This window comes from Histomonas meleagridis (genome assembly GCF_020186115.1).
Source record: "Histomonas meleagridis strain 2922-C6/04-10x chromosome Unknown contig_80, whole genome shotgun sequence".
Taxonomy (NCBI): domain Eukaryota; phylum Parabasalia; order Tritrichomonadida; family Dientamoebidae; genus Histomonas; species Histomonas meleagridis.
The window spans coordinates 118,399-130,000 of NW_027150918.1; the positions used below are offsets into that span (position 1 = coordinate 118,399).

General features: G+C 30.8%; 2 protein-coding genes across 2 annotated transcripts; one reads left to right on the plus strand and one right to left on the minus strand.

Moving 5' to 3' along the window:
- Positions 1 to 2,813: 2,813 nt before the first annotated feature.
- Positions 2,814 to 4,364, minus strand: GO595_008961 (uncharacterized protein; the record flags this gene model as incomplete). Its single annotated transcript, XM_067922593.1, has 1 exon — positions 2,814 to 4,364. The coding sequence occupies one exon, from the start codon at positions 4,362 to 4,364 to the stop codon at positions 2,814 to 2,816; it is 1,551 nt and encodes a 516-aa protein (XP_067770904.1).
- A 2,123-nt stretch (positions 4,365 to 6,487) lies between these two features.
- Positions 6,488 to 7,882, plus strand: GO595_008962 (CK1 family protein kinase; the record flags this gene model as incomplete). Its single annotated transcript, XM_067922594.1, has 1 exon — positions 6,488 to 7,882. One exon carries the CDS (start codon positions 6,488 to 6,490, stop codon positions 7,880 to 7,882), a length of 1,395 nt encoding a protein of 464 aa, XP_067770905.1.
- Positions 7,883 to 11,602: the final 3,720 nt, after the last annotated feature.

Consider the following 11,602-nt stretch of genomic DNA (forward strand, 5'->3'; position numbering starts at 1 on the left):
AAAAGATCGACGTCAATGTTTTGTAATGACTTTGGAAAATATCTTATGAGCTTTGCGATGAAGTTAATCGCATGCTCTTGAAATGGGTAAAATATTTCACATGCATTATCAATAGCACAAATTGCATTATCGAACAATTCGATAAAATCTTTGACGTTTGTTGGGAGACATAACTCTGATATCAATTCCCATTGTGAATTTAACACATGTGGAATATCATAATCTCGTAAATCAAATGCGACATGAATCACTGAAGGTTTCATACATTGACTAGCTAAAACATCGTTTTGTAAACATAAAGTTAATAATTTGTATAAACATGAAAGCTTTTCATCTGATGATTGAATTATATGATATTCATTAATAAGTTGAACAATTTTTTCTACAAATTTTGATGACTCCAAATAAAGATGAATAGGAGCTAACTCCTCATTGTTCTCCAACACTCGCTTCAATAATAAGCTAACTGCGTAATTATCTGAGAATTTGATGAACTTGTTGAAGAATGAAAACGCATCGCCGATAGATTCGGGGTACACCAATAAAACCGTTTCGCAAAGTTCGGCAAACAACGATAGCTGTCGATCAGTCACGTCTTCGTCCTTGGACAAAATTCTCTGGTAATTCTTCAAAAAAAAGTTCGAATCGGAGGCAGCTTCAAGAAGTGACACATTGTTAAGATGAAATAAAGATAAAGCTTCTAACGATAAAATATAATCTGTACCAAAAAGAATCAGATCAAGAAGTTCATCAACATTCATGACAGCGCTGAAGTTAGAAAACAAAAATACTATTTCGTAAAGAGTTTATCTTTTTTTTCAATAAACTTATGGAATAATGGATTTCGAAGAATTTCATCTAATGAAATTGATCCTTGAATTAGACGCTCACGAAGAGATGGTTGATTATTTGAACATCTAGAATTAGAAAATAAATATACAGCATACGAAAAAATGTTTTAGGTTCCCCGCGGGGAACTGCTCGCTCATTTTGAATCGTTATTCGGCCAGAAGCAAGAAAAAGGCGCCTTGAGAGAACGTTTAGGAAATATGACGTTACGTAACTTCAGTCGAAATTGTTAAATTGATCAAACTTTTTTCCCTAAAAGCATCACATCCATAAAATACCTTATGTCTCGAGTTAAAAATAGTGTTTTTACATTCAATTAAAATAAAAATTGTTATTTATAAAAAAGATGCAACATAGCTATCCTTCTAACCATATGTCTTATTTCATTTCAATCACGCGAAACACTTTTAAGTTTATTTAAAAAAAAGGTAAGAAATTTATTAATTTACATAAAAAGATCCTCAGAATCAAAAGTGCACAAGTGTATTTACTGAGAAGATATTTATTGCTGAATTAAAAATAGTAAAAATATTTTGGGTATCAAATTTATAATTCCAAAATGATTTTTTTCAATATCAAACTTTTAATGATCTAATTTTGTTCTCTAGGTTCTGATTGAGCTAAAAGAGATGCTGCAATAGAATCCATAGTTGCTTTGGCATTATTCGAAACAAAAAGAATTCCTGATTGATCTTTAATCAGCCATCCAATTTGTTTAAACTTACGAATACATTGAAATCTTGCATTCCGCGCAAGACTTTTCTCTATTTCTGTGGAAGTTTTATTTCTTGACTTTTCAACGCGAAGACAACTTTCAAAACTAGGATGAAGATAAAATTGATGAACAATTGTAGCTGCTTGTTTAAACCACCAACTTTGAATTAATTCTTTTTGTTCTGGTAAAAGAATTGCCTTATCAAAAGGACTTGAAAATTGACCGGATGCTTTTAAAAAAGATGCAAGAGCTTGAATGAACTCACGCACGGGAACATCTCGCACCGTTCCCAATGTCATTCTCGAAGAAGAGTTTCAGCTGGAAAAATGAACGACCAGCGGTTTTTTGAAAAAACTTTTTGTTTAATGTAAAGTTATCAAACACAAGTTTTAAAATTTTGTAAAATGGCAAAAAATGATTTCCCACGCAGTCAATATTTTAACAAATGCTGTGAAATTGGTGAAAACCGTTGGAATTGGATTATGAAAATAAATAAATTTTATTTCTCATTCTATGATAAAATTCATTTTAAAAATATGAATAAAATATGATCGCATTGGCATATTGGCTTGAAGTTTGTATTTGTTACGATATTTTAAAATTTGATTCAATTGCAACATTTTGTTGTTTTTAATTCAGGTATACTTGATATATACCAGAGGCAAAACATTCGAATAAAAACTGATTCAAATTAATTTGGTACCTCAAAACATTTAAAACAGCATTTATGAAAGCATATATCAATAATCTTGAAATTCTACTGGTAACAAAAGATTTAAGAAAACCACTCCATGTCAGTGCTGATGAAGATTAATTAATTATTGATTATGTTGAATAATTAAAACAACTTGAAAGTAAAGAAAAGGAAATTTATAAAATAAATTCACAACGAAGTAATTAATTTATTTATACAATATCTTTTATCCCATGAATCACAAGAACCAAACTACATTGAACAAATGTTTGAATTTGAATATGTTAATCCATAAAATTGTAAATTTAAGATTGCCTAATCCAATTTACAGATATTTTTATGAAAACATTATAACTCTCGAAAAAGATGATTGGGAACTTCATAAGCAATATATTAAAGAAGGGCATAATCCATATGAAATTGCAAAAGTAATTCAAAATGATGAAGCAAAAATTAAAAAGTAAAATACTTTCGACAGTGATTAAAATAAGTGTTTCAAACATAAAATATTAAATACAAATAATTTATAATGTTTATTCACAAAAAATATTTTATTCAAACATTTTTTCTTTTTCTTTTTTCTCGTTCCGCTTCGTAAATTTTTTCTTTTTCTTCTTCGATTCTTTTAACTTCTTTAAGTTTTTCCTCATAAACATCCAAAGTCTTAAAGAAATATTCCAAAATTTTGACAATTTTCTTCTTCTTTTCTTCTAAATCCGATTTTTTGGTTTTGATTTCGTTTTCCAAATTTTTGATTTTTTCTTTTTCTTCAATAAAATCAGTTTTGTTATTTTCAAGATTTTCATCGATTAAATTTTTTTCTTCGATCAGCTCCGATTTTTCGCTTTTTAACTCTTTAATCTTTTGGTATAAGTCCATTCTTTGGTTTAATAGCAAAAATTGCTTTTCTTCGTTTTCGCCCATTTCTGAATATTTATTTACACTTTTCCGTTGATATTTGTTTATCGAGCCAAGTTTCTTCCTTAGCTCCGAAAGGTTATAATTATTCGATTGAATTTGAGATTCAATTTCTTCGACTTTTGAATGAAGTGATGATACTGATTTAACTCCGAATTTTCGTTCAAATTCTAAATGCTGCGCTTTCAATGTGCTAATTGTGGTGTTTATACCATCAAGTTCTCTATAAGACTCGTTGATAAGCTTACTGATGCGAGAAATTGAGAACGATAGCTCCTTGCTTTTTTGAATGGAAGATGATCGTTCTTGGCGACGTTTAGAATAATCAGTATTCAAATTATTGATAGTGTTTTGAGCGGTTTCTATTTCTTTGTTAAGTTTACTTATCTCCTGTTCGAAAAAGCTGACGCGAGAATCCAAATCCTTTTTATCAGGGCGTTCTAATTTGCCAAGCTGTGTAAGTTGGTCATTTAAAGAGTCAATAAGTTGCTGGCTATCGGGTGATAATGGCAGGCGATTTTTTGAATTGTTAGATATTATTATCTTTTGCTCTAAGATGGGTATAGGTCCTTCACGGAAATAACGAACTCGATCATCATTGGATTCAAAACGTGGTGGAGCCCTCCAAACAAATGATTGCTTGTTGGTTCTTTGATTCCGATAGGAATCTTCTCTTTGTTGATTTCGATAATTTCCCTTTCCACGGTTGTAATTGCGATTGTAAGGTTTATATTGACGTTGGTAGTTATTTCTATTATAATTATTATTTCGATAATAATTATTTGATTTATTATTATTGTTGGTTGTGTTGTGACTTTCACTAGAAACAGGTTGTTGAGGTTTAATTGGCGCTTCAACTTTTTGTTCTTCTGGAATATCTGTTTTAGTTTCTTCGTGTTTTACAGGCTCATTAAATGTTAGCTGAGACCAAGGAGAAGCTTTCTTGATCTCTGGTTCTTCATTGTTTTCATTTATTTTGATTTCTTTTGGTGGATCTTCAGATTGATTATTTTGAATTATTTCATTCTTTTGTAAAACCTGATTATTTTCTTCAGCTGCGTTTGCTTCTTTTTGCACCTTTTGTTCCATAGCGAGTTTTTCTAATCTTTGTTGTCTTCTCTTTTCTCTCCGATTAGCATTTTTTGGTTTGTCTTTTTTCAACCAATTTTCTAACTCTTCTTGGCTCATCGCAGATAGTCTTTTTTTAAGTCTTTCATCAATATCATCAGGGATCTGATAATTAAAATTTTTATTCATGATTGTTGAAGTCAGCGAACGTTTTTTGAAATTTATTAACCGCATTTTCACATCATATTTCTTTCAAAATGCCACTTTTCTCGTAAATAAACAAACCTTATTCTTAACTTTATTGAAAACTGATAGTAAAATAAGAAAGTTTCGAAACATAGTCAATATATCAAAATTTAGAAAATATTCATGAATCAACACCTAGGATATGATTTAGTGAGATGTTTTAATTATCATAGACTATGACAAAAATTAATCTTTTGAATGTTCTTTAAAAAGATATCAATTCTTCGTTCAATAACCCATAGCAAAAGAACTTATGGAAAATTTTAGCTAAGATTTAGAGGAGCCTTATGCCAAACCATGCGATAAATGCAAAAATTATTTACCATTTATTCAACAAAAGAACGTTTAAATATAAACTTGTTAAATTTGGATCAAAATTGTTCACCATTGAAACTAGTTCTCATACCCCTTTGAAAATTCTTAAAAAATTATGAACAGTTTATGTGTAAATTCTGAGCAGCTATCGCAAACCATCTCAAAGTCAAAACTCTTTTGTTAAATTGGATCTCTCGTTTTTTAAAAATGTTTTTGTTATTGACGAAGATATCTAATACACTTAGAAAAACACCTACTAGATATATTATATGTCGTATATATGAAATCAGATTACTTTGTTCAATGTTCAATTTAAAAAACATTTGTTGCAAATTTGAAAATATTCAATTTGTACTTTCCAAATGCTCCAACAAACTTTACTATAACACAAAAAATCTCAAGTTTATATTGCTTAAAATATTTTTTTGTATCATTTCTTCATCATTTATTCAAACAATTTTTGATGTCGCCTTCATGATTGTTTCTTTATTATACAGAACCAAAACTAATTTGATAAAATTAATTTCTCAGAGTATTAATTATAATAAAAAATTTAGTTTAAAAATTCTCTATTTTTCAGTATTTATTTTCTTTTTTATTCATTCACATGAAGAATATAATTCAACAACGCAAACACTGATGATATCTAATTCCCAAGAATTCAAGGATATAAATAAGTATAAAGAGAATACATCACATCTCATTATTGAAGGGGAAATTAAAGAAATTGGATTCACTACTTTCTACAATTGGACAGTTTTAGTTAAGGTTGAAATTAGTAATTCAGTCAAAGCAATTGAGACTTATTCATTTGCTAATTGTTCTCATTTGGAAACCATATCAATAGGAGATAACGTTACAACTATTGGAAGTGGTGCTTTTCGATGCTGTTCTTCATTAGTAAATGTCATAATTCCAAATTTGGTTACATATGCAAAATTATTATTTTTTTTTTCACAATGAAATATGAAAGTTATTTTATTTATTTTATCAATAAATATTTCATGAGGTAGTGCTTATTTAAAACGGACACAAGTTTAATATTATTAAATTCATATTTAAACTAACTCATTAAAACTTAAAATAATAATAAAAATTTCAAATGTCTTCTGAGAAATTCTTAAGAAAATATGTCTTCTTTATCATAGTGATTCTTCTAACATTTTATCATAATAACAACTTAATTTAAAACAAAATATTTAGATATACGCTTAAAAATATATTTTAATCCTAAAGTCATTTTATCCTTTTGTTCACTCTATAAAAAAATTTATTTGTTATTCAAATTTTGTAACTTCAAATATGTTTATCTTAACGTATTATTTACGATGTAAACCATAGAAAAATTGGCTTCAATTTTATGAAAATCGCTGAACAAACTTGAATTACATGTTTTCAAGTAAATGAGGCCATCAATTCACAGTAAATCCACCACAGATATTAAAGTTTATGCGATGTACGATCAATGTTAAATTATTGCTACAAATGTCAATAAAAAGAGATAATTTTTTTTGGAATTGAACAGCCGAGTAAATCCTGAAAAAGCTTTTTGTAAAAGTTTTGAAATATTGATATAAACCTCTAAAAAATTCTGAGACTTTTGAGTTTTATCTTCGTTCAAATTTCAAAGATGGTTAAAACAACGTCTCGTTTGAATTCAGCCCGATCGTCAAATAAGGGGAATGGAGAACGAAAACAAAGTTCTTCCCCGTAATACACATATAAACAAATATATCATCGCCAAGCATATAGGCCACGGTGGCTATGGTGAGGTTTACATTGTTTACCATAAGAATTCAAGCGGACCTTATGCAATGAAAGTTGAATTGAAAAATGCTAAGAAACGAGGTCTTGCTGAAGAAATCCATTTCCTCAAACGTATACAAGGAACTTCACATTTTCCAAAATACATTACCTCGGGTGAAACAAATGAAGTTTATTACTTTGTCATGGAATTACTTGGCCCATCTACATCTTCACTTCGACATATCCTTCCTAACCAAAAGTACTCTAAATTTACGGCTACGTTTCTGGCAAGAGAGATGCTTAAATGTATCGAATGTTTTCATTCCCAAGGATATGTTCATCGTGACATCAAACCAGGTAATTTCCTTATCAGACCAAATCGTGAACATCCAATATGTCTTATAGATTTTGGACTCTCTCGGCGTTTTATTAATCGTACTACAGGAGAACCACTTCCAGAGCGTCCCGAGCCCGGATTTGTTGGGACGTGTTCATTTGCCTCCATATATGCCCATGAAGGGCGAGATTTAGGCCGTCGAGACGATATCTTTTCATGGTTATATACTGTTGTCGAATTAGTTGATCATCGACTTCCATGGCCCGGCAGTAAAGATCGAGATCGAACCATTGAGCTTAAGCACAACATTCAAGTTCCAGTTTTATTCCATAATCTTCCGAAACAATTTCAGAAGATATATCTCAAGACCATGGACCTCGGATTTGCTGATGCACCTGACTACCAACTGTACTACAATCTTATGGACCGCGCTATTCAAGATTTAGGCGGCGAGAATCAACATTTAGATTGGGAACATATCGCCCCGAATGTCATCAAAACAGTGTCCAGCATCTCGTTAGACATGGGTCCGTTGCCGAATGAAGTTGATTCGTCGGGTAACGAGTCTGCGAACAAAGATCAAGAAATCATTGAAGATGAAGCGAACTCACAACTTGTTCCAATTGGCTCCAAAGTCAGTTTCACCGAAATCCCGACCAACAACGACGCTGAAATTCGCCTTACTCCGAATTCTTCGTTCAGATTTAGCGCACGAATCGAAATGGAAAACGAAGAAGACAACGAAGAGGAGGAAGAAGAGGAGGAAGAAGAGTCAGTGAAGGAAGAAACTGATGAGAAAGAGAAAGAAAAGGAAAAAGAGAAAGAAAAAGTCGAAGAGAAGAAAGATGTAAGCGAAGAGAAAAATGTTAAAAGTGTTGAAAACGAAAACAAAACAACAGAACGCGAAGAGAAAAGCGTGAAAAAGAGAAAGAAGAAGAAGAATAGTGGCAAGGTCAATAACGAAGAAGTTGGATGCCAATGTTTGCTTTTGTAGCTACAATTAATAAATTAAATGTAATTCAATTGTTTACAACGTGGCTATGAAAAATCAGAACTTTTTATAAGGTTTATAAAATTTAAACGACAGAATCAAATGAATGAAAAACCAATCAAAAAGTGCCGCTGATTTTTTACAACCAGTTTACAAAAAATTTAGAAAATATTATATGAGATATATCAAAAAGTGGTATTAAACTATTGTTGTGATTGAGAAAGATGATTTTATACAAATTAACGGGAAAAAATATTATTTCACGACTGATTACACAGACCTTAATTCACAAACATTTATACTTCTGTTAAACTCACTCATCCAAGAATCAGGTGTAACTTCTGAAGTTGATGAAGCGGGAAGAATTGTTTTCAGCTCCGACACAGCCTTTACTATCAACAGTGCATCATATAATATTATTCAAATATCCGGATTATATTCTCAAGTACTTCCTATTCCTGCATCTTATAATGAACAATATGAGATTATTGCTGAAAGTGTCGGAAACACTTTATCAACTCCTGTTCTATATCTTCTTTCAAATGTCGGGAAAAGTTCATATCGAAATCTTAATGAAACAATCAACATATCAAAAATTGTTGTAAGAATTAATAACTCATTATCAGCAAACTTTCCGATATTTATATCGAACGCTGATTTTGAGATTGAATTAAACAGTAATGATCTATCACATTTACAATTAACATTAGTTGATGCTAATCTTCATGAAGTTCATTTATTGAATCCATTATACATCACCATAAGCGTCCAAGGTCTTCCTGATGAAGATTTATTCGCTATTGAGCAAAGCGAAAGCAATCGCTGATATAAGAGCAATAACAACAAAAATAAATTTTTTATTTTATTATTTGATTTACTATTACTCTCTTCGCTTTAATGTGAATTGTAAATGTTGCGTGAGGATCTTTTAATCTACTAAACTCTTGCCATAATTTTTTTGCATCAAACACACTCGCAGGTGATTCTTTTAACAGATCGAAGAAGTTTTCATATCCGATCCCATTAAATAATACAATGTCTGACAATGTTCTTTTAATATCTTTTGGGATACTCTTCACTGTTTGAATACATATGGTAACATTAATATTAAAATGCCTGAGCTTCTTTAATAACCTTGACATCTCCGTTTCTTTACTCCTCAGTAATGGATGTGATGCAAAGTCATCAAGAATGAGCCAGCAACGGTGAGGATAAGTTCTCCACTGATCTTTTGCCAACTTTTCGGTAACATATTTTAATCTTTTCTTTTGATTGTTTAAATTATGTTTTGTAAATAATCTTTCTACTTCTTCGTCAGTCTTTTTAAAATTGCTGTTGATATATTTAATGATCGAATTATATTTTAAAATCCGTCTCATATACATATTTAACCAGTCGAGTAACTGAGTATCTTTTACGGCAACGAGCTTACTCTTTTTAATTACTTCTTTATAAGTGTTGACTGTTTCATCGAATTTATTACTTGTGCTGCAAATTGTTATTAGCTCGAAGAAAGGCTCATTAAATAGTACTTCTTGTTTAGCAGCAAGTTTTAAATATGTATATCTCTTCCCACTGCCCATTGGTGCGATAAATGCACTTATTCCATTCTGTGCAAAAGGAAATCTGTCGTGAATAGGTTTTATCTGTGCATTATTTAATACTTCCATATTCTTTTGCTCAAGTTTTCCAAACATTGATTCTATATCATCAAATTTTTTATCTACTTCAGATAATTTATTTTTTCGCATTATTTTAATATTATAAAAATTATTTTTTTACGAATAAGTAAATGGAAGATTTTCAGAATTATTTAATTAGTGAGTACAAAGTACAGAACTATGCTGCTGTTGAATTCAAATATAACCATCCTGAAAACATTAAATCGGATTAGAAGTCGGAGACATATATTATCCAGCACGTCATTCTTGTCGGAGTAAAATTTTATGATAAGACATTAAAGTTGTTACATTCTGCCAACATTAAATTTGTTAATAATGTTCTAGCAAAAGTATGTGAAAAGAAATTAGTAAACATTGCTCCGGCAGAACTCAATAATGAATTTATGGTGGCGAGACCTGAAATTATTAAAACAATTACTGATAAATTAATTGCTAAAATTAATGACATAGGAACAAAGCTTAAATCTGTAAAGTGTTATTCGGGAAAACCAAATGCTAATATTTCGATCCCTGATGAATTTAAGCGAGAATTAACATGAATTTTAGATTCTCCTGTTAATGTAGATTCTAAAAATATATTTGATATGTGATTTGGCTAACGTTCAAGTTACGGTTGATGTATTTTTTATTTTTATATTTTTGTATACTTTATGTAAAAGCATGATGAACTGCTGATGTTGGAGATCTCCATGATTCATGTTAAATTAACGTTCGATATTAATAAACGGTCACAAATACCGAAACCTTGTGGTAATATTAACGGGCGCTGCTGGAGCAGCTTAGTCTGCGACTCACCGTAGAATTAACGGTCGTTGCAACATTGACGGCTAAAAGTGACGACTGCAGAGCTCGCTACTCTAAGTGAAGATTTGCACATCGTCAAAAATTAACGGTCAACATCAAACCTATGACTTCCGACGATCAATAACCGTATATTTTTCAATTATTCACGAATTTCTATATGTCCACAATATATTCTGTGGTATCACAAATATTGATCGTTTTGCCAGCAAATTAAATGGTCATTCGAAATATTTTACGTTTGAATATGTATATGTATACGTATATGTATATGTATATGCATATGTATAGGGGGTGGAAAAAGTGCGTTTGTCAACCTATTTTTTAATGAATAAAAAAGTAAAAGAAATTTTGTTTATTCATTATGATATGTATTCACCTTGAGTTTCAATTGTAATTAAAAGTCTGTTCATCCATTCATTATATACGGCTTTGAAGGTGTCTTTAGGAATATTATACAGTAATGTTTCAACCTTGTGAAAAAGTTGATCTTCATTTTCAAACTCCTCACCTTCGAGCATTCTTTGCAGATATCCGAACAGAAAAAAGTCAGAAGGTGCGAGGTCTGGCGAAAACGGGGGTTGCGGAAGTCTTTTAATCCCCAATTCATTCAATTTTTCATGAACCAAATGAGGCCGGGCGTTATCCATATGCAAAAAATATCCCTTCGTTGAAATTCTTTTTGCCAACACCTGTACAACTTCAGAAAAAAAATTCGATTAAATTTTTGGCCTATCGGGAGCATTGTTATTTATTTGATACCAGTTATAGACCATATAACAGATATCATTACTTTTTTCAAGGCAATAGTTTGTTTGGGTTTGTATGGTTTTTGCACTCCAGATTCAATCCACATCGAGTTTCTCCCGTTAACAAAATAAATCCAGGTTTCATCTTGCGTCAAAATGTGTCTTAGTCTGTAGTCATTTGAACTAAAAAGGAATTCAAATAATTCAGAAGCAATGGCAGCTTTTTTGGCTTTAATTTCTGAAGTCAACTTATGTGGGTTCCATTTGAAGTTAACTTTTTTCATCCCTAAAATATTAATCATTATATTTTTCACTGTTTTTGGATCTGCGCCTACATTCTTCGCAATTTTCTTCGTCGATGCATATGGATAACTTAATATAAAACTGGTTATTCTTTGATCTAAATCTGATCTTCTTGGTCTCCCTGTTTTTTTCTGTTCGAAAATTGAGAAGGTATGTTCATTCATCTTTTTTGTCCATTTCTGAACTGT